Source organism: Elephas maximus, chromosome 11 (assembly GCF_024166365.1).
Source record: "Elephas maximus indicus isolate mEleMax1 chromosome 11, mEleMax1 primary haplotype, whole genome shotgun sequence".
NCBI classification, from domain to species: Eukaryota; Metazoa; Chordata; class Mammalia; order Proboscidea; family Elephantidae; genus Elephas; species Elephas maximus.
The window spans coordinates 25,390,886-25,412,025 of record NC_064829.1 but is presented as its reverse complement, the minus strand read 5'-3'; the positions used below and the strand labels follow the sequence as shown (position 1 = coordinate 25,412,025).

General features: G+C 39.1%; 1 protein-coding gene across 6 annotated transcripts in view; it reads right to left on the bottom strand.

Annotated features, from left to right (window-relative positions):
- ARHGAP28 (Rho GTPase activating protein 28) overlaps positions 1 to 14,859 on the bottom strand; it is a 220,327-nt gene extending 205,468 nt beyond the window's left edge. For 3 of the 6 annotated variants that reach the window (XM_049902497.1, XM_049902504.1, XM_049902496.1), the window contains exon 1: positions 14,374 to 14,859. In XM_049902497.1, coding sequence (XP_049758454.1) covers positions 14,374 to 14,522 — 149 coding nt within the window. In that variant the 5' untranslated portion in view covers positions 14,523 to 14,859. The remainder of the gene's footprint in view (positions 1 to 14,373) is intronic. The other 3 variants (XM_049902495.1, XM_049902499.1, XM_049902500.1) reach the window with 3 other exon arrangements.
- Between the last annotated feature and the right edge of the window lie 6,281 nt (positions 14,860 to 21,140).

Below are 21,140 nucleotides of genomic sequence, written 5' to 3'. Positions count from 1 at the left end.
AGTTACTCCCTTTTCACCCATACTCCCACAGCCCTAGTCTAGGCCTTCATCATCTTTACCTGAACTACTGCATTAGTCTTCTAAATTATTTCTCTATCACTAGTCATGGTCCTCCTTAAAACTGTCTTTCACACTCTAGAGGAATAAAGACATTGGAGAATTCTGGAATAAAATAAGGAAGAGTACAATTTTGATTTTATGGATTTTAATCTATTAGCTCTTAAACCAGATTAATATAGTAATGAGCTGGATTGGGCATGGGGAGGGTATGGAGAAGGGAATGGAAGAGGCAGAAGAAAGAATGAACTATGGCAAAATTTGATTAACTGAATAGAGTTCATTTTTAACATATATCCTAAAAGCCCTCTGAGTAGCAAAATACTTTAATAAACTCTACAGAGAATTGGTGCTAAATTTTTTTTAACTCCCATAATAAGAACATTTTTTAGAGTCTGGATAAGAGAAGTATCATGTTTGTTTAAGATGGTATAATTGAAATCAGCTTCACTCGGGCTTCTTTAAGCAATGGATCATGTTGTTTTAGCTGGTGTTGACTCATTGCTGTGCAAAGGATGACACAGCTTGAAACATGCATAGCATGGCCTGCTTTTTCCAATTACATGGTTCCAGCAACTAGAAGAGGTGGGAGTCCTCTACAGCAGAGCTTTTTGCAACTAAGCACAATTCAGATTTTATAAAAACAGCTGCCAAGTCAACCTCGTAATCACTGAGCTTTATAACTAAGGAGGGAGAGAATTTAAGTTGTGGTATGTTAAAAATCACAGGGACTAGGCAACCTCTGTTTTTCAAAACAGAAACTGTGGAAACTTACAGTCAGCTCTTTTCCCTTTAATTGCTTATGCTATTGAGGTCAGCAAATGTTTTTCTTTAAGTTGCCAATGAAAAGTCACAGCAAGTATGTTTTTAAGACTCTCCACATTACACTTTTTTTTTTTACATTACACTTAGCAAGATAACATGCATGAGTAGTTGTAACAGTGTTTGAAAGGAAGCTAAGGAAATGCCATTCTCATAACTATACCACCTTTTCTCTAGTTCTATACCCTTGATCATGTCCCAGTTAAGGAACCAGTTTCCCGCTGTTCTATGTTTTCCTTGCTTTGACCTGTCACTGAATATATTAAACTATATTGGGGGCCTGAGAGAGAGCTGTGGTGACTGAAGCAAGTGACCAGGGGTCAGCAGAACTAAACTCAGAGTCTGGCTCAACAACTGGTGAAGCTCCAGGTAAGACACTCTCCCGTGCTTTGCTTCCCAGATACACCAAAGAGATTGTTCTATGCAGTCCTTAATCATGGTTGGTCTTTCATGAAGCTTAGTGCCTATTGCAACATACCCTGAATTACCCGAGTGGTTAAGAACAGTGGCAAGAGGCTTCTAAAGACATGGCAGCGAGCAGAGAAGCCCAGACCACTGTTGATGTATAAATAACGTGACTGTCGGATCTCTGCAGTTTCCGCCAAGAACTACAGTCTCTCCTAAGAACCAATGTTTATCAAAGTGAATACCTTTAAAAGTAAACACAAGCCCCCGGTCTCTGGAGGCCAGTCTTGTTCTGCCTTCCCAGAGAATCCCAGCCCAGATGAACATGAGCCCAAGATTAATTTTCTAAAAGGAAATCCTTGGAGCTCAATTTAGGTCAACGTCATCCATGGCTCCAAAGTTACTGGTGATGAGGGCTATGCTCAGGCTCGTGGGTAATGATGGATGACTCCGGGGGTCTGGATCTCTACAGCCTATCTTATCTTAGCATAAATTTCTGAGCAAGATTTGGAACAAAATCGCCCTCCACAAGGCATGTTTAGGACCTGGCTTGGTTCCTTTGTGAAACCTGACCAAATTTTGGGAGAGGAAAGAGAAAAGCCTCATTAATTCTCATGGAGTGTTGCTTCTCAAAAGAATTCTTATTTTATAACTTATATTGAGGGGAACTACCTGAAAAATCTGTTTTTAATCACAGATCTATTTTAGTAGTTAAAGGAAGCAATTAGCAAAACTAAAATTAAAAATTCTAAGATTGGTTCTAAAAACATGAATCTTGGATCAAATGATTAAAAATTGCCCCTCCTCCAAAAAAAATCACCGAAAGATTTCTTGTGACCGATTGTTTGGAACTCAATTTCTTGGTCAATTTGAATGTCTTCTTTAGCACATTTTATCTAGTTTCAAATACTGTTACCCCTTGGATTAATAATAGAAGGGCAAGAATATGGCTTTTACTGAGACCAGAAGAAATAGACAGTGCCCAGCTACCACCAATGACCACTGACAGGGAACACAACAGAGAGTCCCTGACAGCACAGGAGAAAAGGGTGCAGAACTCAAATTCACGTAAAAAGGTCAAACTTAATGGTCTGACCGAGACTGCAAGAACCCCAGAGGACATGGCCCCCAGACTCTCTGTTTATCCAGAACTGAAACCATTCCTGAAGCCAGCTCTTCAGACAAAGAATAGACAGGACTATACAACATAAAATGACACTCATGAAGAGCATGCTTCTTAGTTCAAGTAGATAAAACCCATTGCCATCGAGTCAATTCCAACTCATGGCGACCTCATAGAACAGAATAGAACTGCCCCATAGGGTTTCCAAGGAAAAGCTAGTAGATTTGAATTGCCAATCTTTTTGGTTAGCAGCCAAGGTCTTAACCACTGTGCTACTAGGGCTCCCATTACATGAGACGATATGGGCAGCTTCTGTCTAGAGGCGAGATGAGAAGACAGAAAGGGATAGGAGCTGGTTGAATGGACACAGGAAATCTGAGGTGGAAAGGAGAAATGTATAGTCACATTATAAGGATAGTGACTAGGGTCACATAACAATGTGTGTATAAATTTTTGTATGAGAAACTACCTTGAGCAAACATACACACACAAAGTGCATAGTTTTTAAATTAAAAAAAAATCCTATTATTGGACTTTCTCCAAGTGATTACAGAATTTCTCAAATAAATTATTTATGTTAATTCATATTTAACCCACTTCATGCTTATTCCCCCATTGAAATAGAATAGAAATGATTGCAAAGGGAAAGACTAAGTCAGAATTATAAAGATTGATAACACTTACTATGAGCAAGTTGCTATTTCTGGCTGCTAAGGGGGATACAATCATACTGTCCTTGCTCTCAAGACACCTATAAATCAAACCGAGGCAGAAAAAGTTCCAAAAATCATAATAAATTAATTAATGTTAAGAGATTTAAATAACAGGTTAAAAGCACAAGTTCTGGAAAAAGGCTGGGTTGGGATTCTGACTCTATCATTACCACATATGATCTTGGGCTATGTCTCTGTGCTTCAGTTTCTTCCCACCTCATAGGACTGTTATAAGGATTACTTGTAAATGAAATAACTCTTAGCATAGTGCCTGGCACATAGTAAGCTCTCAGTAAAGACTGGGACTTTCTTTTTTTAAGACTCAGCATCACAAGACATGATTAATTACCAAATGATGGCTATGGTGGTTCAAAGGTAGATGAGAACTCTTTTAAATACTATTGTCAAGGAAATCTTCAGAAAAGAAGTCTTGTCCTTACTTCTCTGATGACATTTATTCCTTTTTATTTTGTTTTACATCTCCTGCCACTTAAATATGAGTTTTATCCCAACAACTGTTAACTTTGGCTACTGTGTGAATTTTTTAAGTATGGTAGTGAGAGTGAGGTGAAAAGGGAAGAGGAAAAAGATTAAATGTCTGTTTATTAGCTATAATGTATTTTTAGGCTATTTAAAATGTTTTTCTAAGCACCTGTCTGATCCTCTAGGCAACTGCACTCGTGGATGTTTGAATAAAGGTGAATGAGTTGGTCAAGTGTTGCCAAAATTTATTTTCATAAGTGAATACTGACTAGGAAACTTCAAGGGATTCTTTCCCCTATATGTTACATAGGTAAAAAGTACAGAGTTGACCACAAAATTTAACACAGATGTACAGATTATCTCTTATGTATAAAAAATAATCAGTAGTACAACTCAGAATTATTGAAACAGTAAAAATACATCTCAAATATTTGACGATTTAAAAAAATATACACTACTTTGCCTTTGGTTTCCAACTTCCCCTTACTTAGTATATTGTCTGTGTGTGTGTGTAGCCAACATCTATTCGTGGAAGGGATCATAAACAGAATGCATAGATTAATTAGATTTAGGAGTAGATGCATCCAGCTGGTTTTCTAAGTGATGTTTAGCATCTGTTATCCCACGCTGGAATTACAGGGCAGTTCATGCCTTTCAAATAGAGAGTCTTATCTATTCACTTATTAAAGAATGATATCAGGCATTCATATTCAGAGAATATGCCATAAACTCCAGATAATTAAAAAGATGACTATACAGCAAAACAATCTACCATTTTCTTTACTTCCCACTTTAGAGAATAAAGCAACTTGAAGCTTTTCAACACTCTACGATTTTGGTTTTTTATGCCCATCTTCCAGTAATCACAAAAAAGTGATACAGGAAACTTCACATGATAAAGAATGACACAGCACACAAAACTCACTAACTCAAGCAAGCAGAACACCGCAAAAATCTGAAAGCAAACAAACTAAAAACAAAAAAACCCCTCTCAAGCCAACCAAGATTAATGCTACCAAGCATCTTTCTTTACACACGGTTCTAGCAAGCTTGATTTCTAATCCAAAGTAAACTACAAAGCATATTAAAAGTAAAAATAATAAAGGCTTTCAGGGATGCCTGAAAATAAGGGGGCAACTAACAATAACAATAAATAATAATTTAAACTATGCAAGAAATGAAACAATGCACCATGATAAGCTATCCACTATTATGACAAGCAAACCTACACATCTCAATAGGAGTCTTTACCTTGTTACAGCCCAGTGAATCATACTGTCTTAAGTATGATAGTCAATAAGAAAGGCTAATTTTCCCACTACATAAAGATATGCTTGACTTCATAAATATTTTAATTCAGAAGGCTTAAAACAAAACAAAATTTATTGCTTAAATGGGTAAACCTTATCTCCAAAATTTTCCTCTGAGAAACATTTTACACCCCTTCTTTGATTTGCTATACAACATTTTACTGTCACTCTTGGCTGAAACTGGTATCTAGAAACCATATGATCAAGAAATAAGAGAATGGGAAATACTTCAGAAATAAAATTGTCTGGTTTGAGGGTGAAATGAGAAGAAATTTTGGCTATATGCAAGTCAGAAGGCTTACTTTAGTTTAAACATATTTGCAGATGTTCTGATAACACTTCAGGAACACTGGATAAAGGGAAAATGTTTTCCATTATGTACAAAAATAGTTCTAAGAAATTAGAAAGATAGCCTCGTAATACTCTTTCAGCAAAGCAGGATTTCAGAACAATTACACACACGTCCACTAACCAGTTGCAGCCTAGTCAGTTCCGACTCATCGCGACCCATGCGTGTCAGAGTAGAACTGTGTTCTGTAGGGTTTTCACGGCTGTGGCCTTTAAAGACCAGACGGCCAGGGCTTTCTCTTGAGGTGCCTCTGGGTGGATTCGAATTGCCAACCTTTTTGTTAGCAGCCAAGCGCTTAACCATTTTCACCCTTAGGGACTCTACGAATCGACTACATCTCTTAATGTAGCATTTAATCATTTAATTTAGGTGTCTGCTACTTTCTGATCTTTTTTTTTTTTTTCTTTTAAGCCTATGATAAATTTTTGCTTCCAAAAAAACCATGGAGTTTTTTAAAAATTAGGGAATTTATCTTTATGGATTTCATGAACTAAGACCAGATATTGTTTTTTGCAACAAAACTGTGAAAAGAACAGTAGGGTAAGTGAACATTGATGATCATTTATATCTGGTTGACCTTTATAAAGGCAAAAGAGGTAAACACAATAGAATCAGTGAGAATACCATGTGGACTCCATAGAACATAAAATAAGTCAAATGCAGGTGGAATGAGATACATGGAAGGCCATCCTTAGAATACCACAGTAATCAGTTTTACTGGTAAGACCCACAGATGGAATCTAAAAATCAGTACAGGTAAGTCTGAGGAGAAAAGGATATTTGCTGCATCTCAAAGTATCTCCCCCAAGATATTTATTAATTACAAAGGGAAAAATAGAAACTCCACAGTAGAGAGACCTAGCAAGTAGACACCACCTTAACCAGGTGATCAAAGTTATCCTCAACAGTAATGTCATATTGACATCACAGACTCCATGATATGATTCACTGAGAAGGGCTCACCCTCACTTCTGTGAAATTCTCACCAAAAATGCAAAACCTCAATCTAATCATGAGAACGGCAGAACGATCCAAATTGAGGGACTTCCTGCAAAACAACAACCAGTCCTCTTCAAAAATGCCAAGGTCACCAAAGACAACGACAGATCATCACATATTGGAAGAGCCTTGGGTGACACGACAGCTAAATTCAGTGCGAGACCTAGATTCAATTCTGGAACAGAAAAGGGACATTAGTGGCAAAACTGGTGAAATCAGAATAAAGCCTACAGTTTAGCTGATAGCATTGTACCGATGTTCATTTTTTAGTTTTGTTAATGGTACCATGATTATGCAGGACGTTAACATTAAGGGAAGCAGCGGAAGGTTACGTGGGACTCTGTGTAAGTCTTCAATTATTTAAAAATAAAATTTAAGAAAAAGTCATCACCTTCACCCACATGAAGGCAGTTCTACAACATCCTAAGTTCCCTGAATTTTTGTGGATATATTAGTAATTAATGATCAGGGACAATTGAGCAGGCTAAAAACAGATACAGCAACTGGCCAAATGTTTAGCCAAATGACACGATCAAAGGAAATGGGCCAGATGCTTTCCAACAGCTCTACATATGGAGGCCCCTATGCTCAGCAGGGACTCCACCATAAAAAGAAACCAGAGACACTAAATCTGGTTTCAACCATAACATAAGGAGTAGCCTATAAATACCTTATTCTCTTGTTAAGCATCCTATTCCCATTTTCTAAGCTTTCTAGAAAAAGTTTACCTACTATTTTCCGGCATATGGTATTGGTACATACGTGTACACAAGCCCACACAGACCTTCCTAAATGCTTAATTTAACAAGAGTTGACATCTTGAAATAAGTGTTCACCTAAATTAATTTCATTCCAGAAAGATATCAATAAATATGTTACTAAAAGTTGCTAAATGTAGTCTTTTCTTCAAAATAAAATATTTACTTTTCGATTATGGTTAATTCAATTTTAATCATATTATTCCCATTGTAAAGAGCAATATCCCCTTTACAAAAGTTTTAATATTGCTGTAGAATTAGAATTCCTAGGATAACATTGGTTAGCGTCTATATTTGTTTTTGAGGAAGAGTTGGTTCTTTTCCTCTTCTATTTCTGTCTTCTCTCAGAAGTTTATGGTATAATGAGATAAACATCAAACATACTCATGGCCATTTTATACCATACCCTCACAGAAAAATGTTTGTATCATCTTTTGTATGTAATTTAGAAAATCCATCAAAAATAAGATATCTCGTCTGCCTTCAGCTACCTTTCCTTTTGTAGGTAAAACAATTTTGTATATGTGTCAACTTTCTCTCTCTGGATTCTAAATAAGAGTTTAGAAACGTAGCCTCTCTAAACACCACGGGATTCTAAAGACAATCTCAGCCATTTGTTTTAACAGAACTGAGAATTTATCGTTTATTCATTTTCTTTTATCCTTTACAAATGTAGATATACAGATACAGATGTAGACACAGAATGTTTGTGAAATAAAGGATAACTTTCCTGCCTCCCAACAAATAGTTATGACTCTGAGGCTCTTTGCTGCACAAATAAGTTTTGCAATGGTTTGAAATGCAACCATGATCTCCAAAGGCAACAGGCACTCAGGAGTCCATCCACTTTTACGGATATCAGTTAGTTAAATGAATGGGCAAAAACAGAATAGGGTGGTTGGTTTTGTTTTCCTAGTTGGGAATCAGCCTAGACTGTTCATCAGCCCAGAAACTCAAGTTGAAAAATGATGCTTTATTGCTGTATTATCAAATGAGTTCACTCAAATGAAAACAAGTGAGACTGAAATACTCCCCTTAAACTTGATTTCAGCCAGATCATGCTTACCTCTCAGAGCAGCCAATTTCCCATTTCTAGGAAATGGGAAAATTATCCTGAAAAATCATGTTCTTGCTTTAAACTACTGAGAAGTTTATGATGAGTGTGTATGTGAGTTTTGGGGACAGGAAAGGGGTTGGCATTTTGAAGGTGTTCTTGCCTTTTAGTTCCACAGAAACAAATTGAAATTCGATGTGACAAGTGTGTCATGCTACTGCGAAGTCATGGCAAAAGTAGACTTTATAGAGTCTTTCAGAATTAATTTCCAGGAAAACTTTTAAAAGATGAAAATAATGTGAGAAAATAGAATAAATTATGAGAATTATGCAATCACACCTGCCCGTCCTTGTGTCTTAAAAGAATCAAGCGATATGGTGAGAGAAAATGTACAAAACAAATAAGAAGCAATTTTTAAAGGAACATAGATGGAAAACCCCCAAGGCTCAAAAGGAAATATAACAGTATTTTAAACACCACAGCAAATTCCTCCATGCAAAATCATGGATCAAAAACAATGAAGCATTAACTACTTTTATTTATAGGCACAATGTGTATCTTCAACACAGTGAGCTTCCAACAGTGCAGCGAAGAGATGGATCAAGGGTAATATACATATTAGAGATCAAAATATTAATTTATCTATGCTGAATATTGATTTTAGAAAAAAAACATTTAATCTGAGGATAACTTATTGTCAATCTATCCCAAACTAGAATCTTTTAGGTTCATATAACTCCTTCTAAGCATCAGTGCATTTATATGATCTGGGATGGTTTCATTCATTATGTTCCATACACAGCAGTTCTACTCTATCCTATAGGCACACCATGAGTCAGAATCAACGGGATTTTATAAAATGAGATTAGATCGAGTCACTCCTTAACTCTTTCCAAATTCTGAGACGGGAACTGTAAAACTCAAATCGACATTTTGGTTATAAAGTCCCCCATTTTCTTGAAGGACACAGCTCTCTTGATCTTTGCTTGCTTTCTCATTTCTGATAGAGATACAGGCATCAAATATGTATTGCTCTCCTCTTTACATCAACAACAACTGTGATTAAAAATGACAGCAGTAATAATACAAAAAATAAAAAAAAAATTGTATTATTATTGCTGTCATTTTTAATATAGCTAGTATATATCAGATGCTTCCTTTGTGTTGGGCAATATTCTAAACAGTTGAAATAAGTTGCCCAAGGCCACATGGTAATAATTGAGTAGGGTCTGGCAGTCTGAATCCAAGCCTGAGCAACTGACCAGTAGACTTTACTGGTTATTTTAATAATAAAAGTGTAGGCCCCAAAATAAATAGCAAGGAACATCCAGCTACAGTGTGAAGAGTAACAGGGAGAGGTGGGGAGTGTGGCAAATGGAGCACCCAAGCTCTGCGTCAGTGAAGCGGCCACTCAGTGACTCTGTATTTGCAGCCAGTGCTGGCAGAAGATGCCTGAGTGACTGGATCCTTTGATTTTTCAGGAGGAGCCGGGAATCCAGATTTATACCTGAAGACTTGATTTTAAAATGTGGCCGCTTAATTCAAGTTTTTTTCCAAAAATCCTATTGGCCTGAAAGATAAAAGACCACATTCTAGGGGCAGAGCTTGTGTCTCATGTATCTCTACACCCCCAATGCCTAGTGTGTTGCTGGCACATAGTAAGTGCAAATGGACTGAGTTCTGCTTTGGAAAATCCCACCATTTTATCTTGGCCATTTTATAAATGTGGTTGGAATTTAAAATTTTATTCAACGAATATTTATTGAGCTACTAACATTTGCCAGACACTGCTCTTGGCACTTGGGACGTTGTTGTTATTGTTGTTGTGTGCCAGCCAGTCCTTTCTGACTCATAATGACCACATATGACAAGAGTAAAATTGGGTTTTCTTACCTGTAAGCCTTTTTTTTTTGGAGGGGGAGGGGGAACTTCTTCATTTATTCATTTGATAAATATTTATTGAGTACCAATTATGTGCTGCACATCTGTTACTTCTTTTTTTATTCTTTTTATTGTGCTTTAGGTAAAAGTTTACAGAGCAAATTAGTTTCTCATTCAGCAATTAATATACAAACTGTTTTGTGATAATGGCTGTGATCCCTGAACATGTCAATACTCTTCCCTTCTCCACCCTGGCTCCCCATTTCCATTTCTTTTTCTGTCCCTTCTTGCTTTCTAGTCTTTGCTTCTGGGCAAGCGTGCCCATTTGGTCTCCCATACATGACTGAACTAAGAAGAACGTTCGTCACGTGTGTTGTTGTTTGTTTTATAGCCTTGTCTAATCTTTGTCTGGAAACCCTGGCGGGCAGTTCAAATCCACCAGGCGCTCCTTGGAAACTCTATGGGGCAGTTCTACTCTGTCCTATTGGGTCGCTATGAGTCAGAATCGAATTGACAGCACTCGGTTTGGTTTGGTTGGTTTAATCTTTGGCTAAAGTATTAACTTTGGGAGTGACTTCAGTTCTGAGTTAAAAGGATATCCAGGGGCCACAGACTCAGGGTTCTCCCAGTCTCTGTCAGACCAGTAAGTCTGGTATTCTTTCGTGAATTTAAATCTTGTTCTACATTTTTCTCCCGCTCTGTGCAGGACCCTCTATTGTGATCCCTCTCAGAGAGGTAGGTGGTGGTAGCCAGGCATCACCTAGTTCTTCTGCACTCGGGGTGGTGGAGGTTGTGGTACTTGTGGTCCATTAGTCCTTTGGACTAATATTTCCCTTGTGTCTTTGATTTTCTTCAGTCTCCTTTTTTCCGGATGGAACGGGACCAATAGATGTGTTTTAGATGGCCGTTAGCAAACTTCTAAAATCTCAGACACTATTCACCAAAGCAGGAAGTAGAACATTTTCCTTATGAACTATGTTATGCCAATTGACCTAGATGTTCCCTGAGACCATGGTCCCCAGCCCTCAGTCCAGTAACTTGGTCCCTCAGGGAGTCTGGATGAGTCTATGACACTTCTATGACTTTGCCTTTGTCGAGTTGTGCTGACTGCTCCTATATTGTGTACTGTCTTTCGCTTTACCTAAGTTACCACTTATCAACTGTCTAGTTAGTAATTTTCCCTCCCCAAACCTCTCCACCCTCGTAGACAACAAAGATTGTTTCTTTCTGTGTGTAAACTTTTTCTTGAGTTTCTATAATAGTGGTCCATACAGTATTTGTCCTTTTGTGATTGACTTATTTCCCTCAACATAATGTCCTCCACATTCATCCATGTTGTGAGATGTTTCACAGATTCATCATTGCTCTTTATCATTGCATAGTATTCCACTTTGTGTATGTACCATAATTTGTTCATTCATTCATCTGTTGATGGGCACTTAGGTTGTTTCCATCTTTTTGCTATTGCAAATAGTGCTGCAATGAACATGGGTGTGCACATGTCTATTCGTGTGATAGCTTTTATTTCTCTAAGATATATTCCTTGGAGTGGGATTGCTGGAGTGTATGGTGTTCTATTTCTAGCTTTCTAAGTAAGCAGCATATAATTTTCCATAATGGTTGTGCCATTTTATATTCCCACCAGCAATGCGTAAGAGTTCCAATCTCCCTGCAACCTCTCCAACATTTATTTTCTGTTTTTTTGATTAGTGGCTGTAATGTGGGGGTGAGATGTTATCTCATTGTAGTTTTGATTTGCATTTCTGAGGGCTAATGATTGCCAGCATTTCCTCATGTGTCTGTTAGCCACCTGAATGTCTTCTTTGGTGAACTGTCTGTTCATATCCTTTGCCTTTTTGTCTTTTTGTTGTTGAGGTGTTGCAGTATCTTATGGATTTTAGAGATTAGACCTTTGTCAGATATGTCATAGCCAAAATTTTTTTCCCAGTCTGTACGTTTTCTTTTTATTCTTTTGTTGAAATCTTTTGATGAGCCTAAGTATTTAATTTTTAGGAAGTCCCAGTCATCTAGTTTATCTTATGGTGTTTGTTCATTGTTACTTATGGTTCGTATCCTATTTATTTTTGGCTGTAATCCTTACGGAAACAGATCGCCAGGTCTTTCTCCCATGGAGCCATTAGATGGGTTCCAAATGCCAACCTTTCAGTTAGCAGCTTAGCACTTCACTGTTGCGCCACCAGGGATACAACAGTAAAAAAAAAAGAAACCAACAAAACACAGAGAGGAGAGGAATAGAGACTGATTATATCTTAGTGGGAGAAACAGACCAACAAAACCCAAAAACACACAAACTCAGGTGGAGTGGAAGCCTGGAAGATAGGAAGGAGGTGGGTTGTTTTTAATTTAATCTATGTTACCAAGAGCTAATGAAAGTCAGACGCACTCTGGCTCATGTTTTCTAGTGTCATACTGGTCACGACTCAACAAATAAGCTACAAATATGTAAGCAATTTAAGGGAAAGAGTATGACTTCCAACTTGAAAGAGAGTGCTTTTTTCCAGAAGTAACACAATACAATCTTGCTCCTTGGCTTGAAAGGAAGTATTGATCAGTAGTTAGTGAGTCAAAGGTTAATAACTTGGACCTGATTGTGTCTACTATCAGATTCATGATTAATGATGGCCTCTGGCTCCTTGTAAACATAGGAACCTCTTTTTGATTGTGATTACTAGAAACCAAGGAATTGAGCTATTTTCCTGTGACTTAATTGCAGGGGCTGTGCATAGTCTATCTCCTACATCAGAGGGTGGGAGGCACAAAGGTTTCTGTGGAGAGCGAGGGTGCAGGGCAGTCACCAAAAATGCAAAGCTAGAGTGATACAACGCTAATTGGCAGCTGCAGGGTGAAACTCTAGCTATAACATGCAACTCTTTTGCTCTCACCAACTACCATTCTACAAAACCACACGTTAAGTTAATAGAAGTTCTCTCCAAAGTTTGTTTTGGAAACAGATTTAATTTCTGGTAACCCAGATGGCAGGCTCTGGCTATTACTACTAGACAGCTGCTGGGAGTTACAGACAGGACAGCTACACCAGAACCATTTCAAAAATACTCAAACCTTGCCTGTGTTTCTCACTGAGTTGCTTGCATCTGTCTAAACTATTATATATTAGTTACTCCATAATCCAAGTAATTATAGCTGAAGATTATGTTAAGGGGGGAAAAAAACCCTGAAGACAAATTAAATGCAAGTTTGTATCTTCAAGTAGCCTTTGAAATACTGTGTAGAACTCTGAAAGCTGGGAGCAAAATGTTATTTTCTCATTGTCTTTATATCAAAATTAGATTTCACTCAACCTACTCTTTTTGGAAGAAACAATATTTTCTTTGTTAGCCAGCCCAACACAGAGCTCATGCCAATGCCATTTGTTCTTCTCATGGATACTCGCCAAAGGATATTCTGTGAAATAAAGTCACACTCTGTTGAAATCATCACAAATCAATTAAATTCAGAAACAGAAGTAATGATTTTCACATAACCAAAGTTAAAAGTATGAGAAAAAAAGAAACGGCTGGAAATAAAGCACACCACTCAAACTGCCCACTTTTGAGGAAAAGTGTTCATTAAGAGACCCATGCCAGATACATATCCACATTTAAACAAATAAAACTTCTCCGAAATATGTGTCAAATATCAAACCATCTCACTGATTCTTCTAATACTTGGTCTACCCACTGAAACTTCATACGGGTTTAACATGTTTAGTTAGTTTGGCTTTTACCATGCATCAAGTAGATGAACACTGAGACAGTATTTTAACATAGATCCTTTGTGTATTAAATCTAACATGCACATCATGAGATGGTTATATACCTATTCTGATCCAAAGGAAATAAATTATAACTGCATTTACTGTGTGAAGTCAACATTAAAAAAAATAATAATAATAATCATACAGATGTATTTACACGACTGACAAATATTTAGAATCTAGAATTTTTTTTTAAGTCTACTGAATTATACTTTTTTAGAGAATCTATGTTTTAGCTGAGGTGGCATGCAGTTAACTAAAGAAGACTTATTTGGGACAATGTATTTTAAATTTGTCTCATGTTTTGCTTCATGTTTCATTTAAGATGACTTTTTGAAATAAATTTCCCTGTACTTTAAAGACGAATTTTGCAGAAGTGAAGTTTCTGTGTACCTATCAAGCACACACCTCTGCTGCTAACCTCTGCCAGCAAGCAGCTTTAGCCAGCCGGCTGTGACTTCACTTTTAATGAATTACCCACTTCGGATCTAGCACAATACAAAGACCAGTAAAGTCTCTCATCTAGTTCCTTCAAACGCGAAACAATCAAGTGAGGATGGCACACGCCCTGGCAGAGCTACAGCTGCAAAATGAAAGCAAACCTGGCGCTGCTTTGCTCAGGTTTTGCAGCCTGGCCGTCTTACCTGAGGACGGGGTGGCCGGCGGCGCCGGGGGGCTGCGCGCGGGCGCGCGAGTGGTAGGCGGTCAACACCACGCTGCCCGAGTCCTGCAGGTCCATTGTCAGCGGCGCATAACGCCCCTCTGGCCGGGGAACAAAGGCAGTGGCCAGCATTGACCAGGGCGACGGCTCCCGGCGGTCACCCGCGGGAGGCGGCCGGGCTGCTCCGGCCTCCGCGCCACGGGAACACCGCCCACTGCCTTCGCGGGGGAGGGGACCCCGGGGTCCAGGAAACTGGATCCCGCGGCTCCTCTGGCGGCTCCGGCGAGCGACTCCAGGAAAGTTTGACTCGCTTTGTTTCCTTTGCTCTTCCTATTCGTCCTTTCCTCCCACCCCCAGACGGGAGGCTCATCGGAAGGCTCGGAGCATTACGAACGCTTCCTGCGGCCGCAAGTGAGGGAAAGCCACCCTTCCTTGGGGAGGCGCGCCAGGGCCAGGTTTAGGGTGTGCGCCTGCAGAAGAAAAGGAGAAGATACGACCGTCTTATTGAAAGCATCCACATCAAAAATTGACGAACTGAATTCCATTGTTGTTTACCTAGTCGTTACAATAAACTTGATTTCCTTGAGCAAGCAGAGCACTAGCCTCCTGGCGTCGCTACACGTCTCTGATCTTGCCTACAGCCCCCGACTGCCCTCAGTTCTGATCAAGTTAACAGACAGGATTTTCAGCTTGTCTGAAAATTAGACTTGATTATCATGGGCTGCAAGCTTATTATTTTTGGAAGGGAGAGGGCCGCTGAGAAGGAGGTAAAAAGAGGCATAATTAGGAACTTTGAGTTTGAAGTACAAGCCTTTACCTATGTGAGACTAATAGCACAAATGGAAAACCAGGATTTTTACAAGCTATTTTTTTTTATTAAAAAAAAGGGAACCCAAAAGTTGTTAGAGAAAGCAGCACACACTGACTCACACGCTGACATGTTTTACCCGCTGTCTGGTACACGGTGGAAAGAGAGGTTGGTTTGCCCCTGTCTTTGTGACCAGAGCCCTGGTGGTGAAGTGGTTAAGTGATACTGCTGCTGACCAAAAGGTTGGCCCTGTGAATCCACCAGCTGCTCTTTGGAAACCCTGTGAGGCAGCTATGAGTCCGCAACAGGGGCTTTGTGACCAGGGTCACACTACTTAATGCTCGGAATCTCTGTTTCTTCATCTGTGAAATAGGGGAAAAAAATAATCTAACGGGCTAAATGGGCCCAGTAAGGCCTAGGTTCTCAGATGGTGGTTCTCTCCACCATTCCCTTCACACTGCTCAAGATGCGGAAATTTGCTTTCACTGCACTCAGAGGCTGGGAAAGCGTATGAAACACTACATAAACATTTTCACCCAAAATGCTTTTTAAAAATGTTTTGTTGATTAAAGAGGTAAGATAATAATAGCTTTTACTAAAATGCTTATTATATGTTGGACCTTGTGCATGAGCTTTTTAAACAACCTGGTGATTAAGAGCTACAGTCGGCAGTTCAAATCCACCAGACGCTCCTTGGAAACCCTGTGGGGCAGTTCTACTCTGTCAAATACGGTAGCTATGAGTGGGTACCGACTTGATGGCAATGGCTTTTTTTGGTTTTGGTGCTACAGTGGTTAAAGCAATTGACTGCTAACTGAAAGATCAGCGGTTCAAAACCACCACCCACTCTGCGGGAGAAAGATGTGGCAGTCTGCTTCTGTAGAGATTTACAGCCTTGGAAACCCTATGGGGTCACTATGAGTCTTCTGCAATGAGTTTTTTTTTTTTTTTTTAATGAGGTAGGTAGTAGTGTTATCCAAATTTTATGAAGAAACTTATTAAGCATCAGGGTATGGAAAAGAAAAAGAAAAAATAAAACCCATTGCCATCGAGCCAATTCTAGCTGATTCTAACTTATAGTGACCATATAGGACAACGTAGAACTGCCCCATAGGTTTCCAAGGCTATGATCTTTACAGAAGCTGGCTGCCACATCTTTCTCCAGCTGGTAGATTCAAACTACAGACCTTTTGGTTAGCAGACAAGTGTTTAACCACTGTGTCACCAGGGCTCCTTTGTGTATGGGAAAGCCACCTATAAAGAATGCTTCATTCTCCAAACATTTCAGATTAAAATAGGTATCTGTTTACCTGCTGTGTTTAGTGCCAAACGCATCAAAACCAAGAGCTTACTTTCCCAAAATGTGGAATAAAGAAATAGCATAGGTATTGATACATGTCCACAATGTTGCATTTAAAACCTTTGGGCCAGTTAAATTTCAAAATCCATAACTTTTTTAATCTTTAGAAGGTAAAATGCTTTAGTAAACCATAGACTGTAAAGTACCCTCTTCCTAGTACAGTATGGGGTCAGCATCCTGTATTCAAACATATTAAAGTTTCTGTAGCAAAAAGAATGAGTTCTGACCCCAAGTGGGATAAATAAAATCTATGAATAGCATCACATTTGTTCATATAAGGTTTTGTCACCAAAAAAGTTTTGGTGCCACACTTATTAAAAAACTTGTAGTTTTTAAAGCTTTTTGAATTTTGGAATTCCCATAAAGAATTGTATGTAGTAATGGAAGTTCTTCTGGGCTTGGAATTTCTTTCTTGCATTTTTTTTTTCTTTTTCCTGAACCACAGATTCACATTTCAAATGCCTGGCAGGACATTTCCTTGCAAATACCTCGACATAACGCTTCCTCGAGATGTCCAACATGACCTTCCTGCTTCTTCATGCCAGCTTCAGCAGTCCTCCTCCTCTTCTTGTGTTTTGACTCCTCCCTCCAACCAATGATCAAATCTCTTGTTTCTTCCTCAAAGTTGACTCACCATTCTTTCTAGTTCCACTGCCAAAGTCTCTGTCCTCCCTATCACCATCTCTTGCCTAGATGATAACAGCTGTTCATTGACAGTAGATTTCTGTAACTCCTACTTCTTAAGAACCCCTTTTCAAAATGCTGGTAGAGTGATTTTCCTAAAACATAGGCCCTGTCCTTCTCAAAATCCTCACTTGCTACAAAAAAGCCCAGACTCCTTAGTATGGCTTCACGATCTGGTTAAGAGCTCAGCTGTTAACCAAAAGGTCAGCAGTTCAAATTTACCAGCTGCTCCTTGGGAACCCTATGGGGGCAGTTCTACTCTGTCGTATAGGGTCACTATGAGTCAAAATCAACTTGACAGCAATGGGTTTGGTAACAGGCACTACTTCATCACTTCCAGGACCATGGCCCACTCAGACCGGACTTTCACACTCCTTCACCCTGCCTTTGCTCCTGCCAACCATGTTCCTGTCTGGAAGTCCTTACAAACCCTCTCTCTGGCTCCGTGAAGCCTTCTCAGGTGGTCCTAACTCAGAGTAACCCCTCCTTCTGCCTGCTGTGGAAATTGTTCTTACTTCATTTATAATGAATAATTATATTTCATTCTGCCATGTAATTAAAGCACATCAAGCAAAGCTGTACACAGTGCCTGCTCTTCACTCCTGCAAGAAGTCATGCTGCTGACAGAGCACAGCCGTCTCTTCCACAGAGCCCAGGTGTAGCCATGAAGCCCTTCTCCAAACCCCAAGCAGCAAGATAGCTGGTAGATGAAATCTGTTTGCTAATTGAACATTGTGTTAACATTTTTCCAATGAATTTAGTATCCATGAGTCAGAATAGACTCGATGGCAATGGTTTTTTTTTTTTTTTTTTTTTACTAATTGCAAGCTTCTAGAAGGGCTAGTGTCATATTTTTGCGTTTATACTCAGAAAAAAAAAACAGTATTTTGCCAAGTAGACACTCAGTAAGGAATATCTGTGAAATGAATGAACATATGAATCAATGAACGAATCAACAAATGAGATAGCGCTATTCAGTAGTTGCAACCTTCCGGTATTGCCAGGGAATTATTATAAGTCCATATGGTACTGAGCACTAATATTGCAAGGTGGAAATAATGTGTCACATATATGTATTAACAATTTTCTAATGTATACATGTGCTGTTGACATTACTAAAATACAACTCTTTTAAAGCAATCTTGGCTTTTCAGGTTTCAGAAAGCTAGTAGAGTGCTTATATTGGACAGTATAGAACAGTCTGTGCAGGATATATCCTTTTGCCCTCCTGATCCACTTCCCACCCTCATTACCCTGTTTGGTGTCCTGGGAGGCTCACCTTACAGTCTGCACCTATGAGGTCCCTTGCCTGTGGTTTCAGGTATGGTATGATCAAAGAGGCACCAGCAGAGATCTAGAGGGGAGGAAAAAGTGAGTTGGAGTATTTTTTGCCAAGACTTTTTCTCTGCTGGGGTACTGCAGGTTGGTTCCTTTTACCTAAGGCCTCAATTCCTAACTGCAGCCATCTCTTGTGCTATCTACAGGTTCCAGTAACTACTATCTTGACTGGACCCTTCAGATCTAGGTAATAGCTCCTGGTGCATGAAAGAAACTCCTCTTTCAGCCCTCCTGCATTATCCTTGGTTGGTCCCTTAACCCCACCCACACCATTAGAATCTCTCCTTGTTTACCTGGGTTGAGTTTACCATTGCTTTTCCACCTATGCCCTTACTGGTACATATCCCCACTGAGACCTGAGGCAGTATCCTATAAGCAGAAGCATTAATATTTCTGCAATAAACTGTAAGTATACTCAAACTATGAGGGATAAATAAAACTATAAATAGCCTCATGTCAGTTCAGGAGTTTTTCCATCAAATAAAATCAAGTCCAAATAGATTTTGTTGTCAAATGAGTTACAAAAAAGCTTTTGGTTTTAAGAGCTTTTAGGATCTCAGAATTGTAGATATGAGACTGTGGACCTTGTAGAGCCTGTTAACATTTTTTGCATTCCAAAAAATGTTCAGCCCACTGGGCTGGAGGATGAGGAAGGACAAGATTGTGACAGCTGCTTTGACACCTGAGTAATGGGGCTCTGGAAGGGTTCTACCTCTGTAAAACTGGGTCGATAAGCTTGCCCTGAAAGTTGGCAGCTAAAGCACAGAAAATAGCATCATTCACTGATTTGGCATCAGGGCAAAGGTAGAAGGAAATTTATGTTCTGTTTTCTTTCCTTTCTTTTCTCCAAACAACCTGACCCCCCCCCCCCCCCCAGTTTCATGCCTATTTATACCTTCCTGCCTTTCCTTTCTTCTGACCACCTGGCCACATATCCCTTTCTCTCTCTCTCTCTTTTATTTTTACCTAGTTTCTTATCTCTTTCTCCCTTCTTTCCTTTCATTTCTCCTGCCCACCTAGCTGCATGTGCCATATCTGTCCCTTCTTGATGGGTTGTGCCACACCTCATGACTGGAAAGCCAATGGCACACAGCTTCCCCAGGTCTGTACTACTCCAAATGTAGGCTCCTTCAGCATTTTTTTTTTTTTGGCTCCTGTTGCTCTCTCCTCTTTCTCTTCTTTCCCACACCCATTTACCTCCACACATCACATCCTCCCCCTCCACCTTCCTATCTGCAACATGTGCTGAGCATTATACCCCCAAGTGACATAGGCACAGTCTACCAGAACCTGCCCTGCACTGTTTCCTGGTCCCACTCTGTTGGCCCCAATACAAGCTGCAAAAAAGTCATCCCAGCCCCCCCCCACTGGACTTTCAGTGTTGCAACATAGCTGAGCGACTGGCCAAGGCCATTGAAAAAGGTGGCGAGAAGTATCGTGCCCACAGACAAGCAAACAACAAAGAATGCTCAGCCCACCTATTCAGACATAGCCAAATAAAATAAAAAAGCAGTATGAAACAAATCTACAATCAATAAATGAAGAAAATAATCACTGAATGCCTTGAAGACTGCAGACAATATGAAAGCATATTTTAAAAGAAAGGACAGGATAGTTTCAGTAGGCATCCAAAATAAAGTACCAGATGGCCTTCCAGTAGAAGAAAAAGCACTGGATCTACTTGACAAGGAGTTCTAATCTCTAATATCCAAGGCTATCCAGGACATGAAGGAAAAAGAAAGACAAAATGAGAAAAAAATAGACGAAATCATGGAAAGTACAGACAATATCTTGGAAAAGACAGACAAAACAATGGAAGAATTCAGGAAAATAATATAGGAACAAAATGTCAAAATAAACTCACAATTAGAAATCATACAAAAACAACAATTAGAAATCCAAGAGGTAAACAACAAGATTTCAGAAGTGGACAGTGTGATAGAAGGTTTGAGTAGCTGGCTTGAAACAATGGATGACAGCATCAGTGAAATTGGAGACAAATCTTTGGATACCATTTGAGTAAAAATCAGAGAAAAAAACAAAGAAAAAAATGAAGAAACTCTGAGAACAATACTGGACACAATCAAAAGCAAAAATTTTCAAGTGATCAGGGTTCCAGAACAGGATGAAAAAACTGAAAACACAGAGGACCATTGAAGAATTGCTGGCAGAAAACTTCCCTAATGTAATGAAAGATAAAACTGTGACCATCCAAGGAGCTCCACAAACCCCATATAGGATAGACCCCAAAAGAAAATCACCAAGGCATATCATGATCACACTCGCTAAAACCAAAGACAAAGGAAGAATCCTGAGAGCAGCTCAAGAAAAACAAAAAGTCACATACAGAGGAGAAACAATAAGACTAAACTCTGATTACTCAGCAGAAAGCAATGGGATGACACATATAAAACCTTGAAAGAAAAAAATTGCCAACCAAGAATAATATATCCTGCAATACCCTCAATCAAATACGATGGTGAAATTAGGATATTTCTAGATAAAAAGAAATTAAGGGAATATGTAAAAACCAAACCAAACTTACAAGAATTATTAAAGG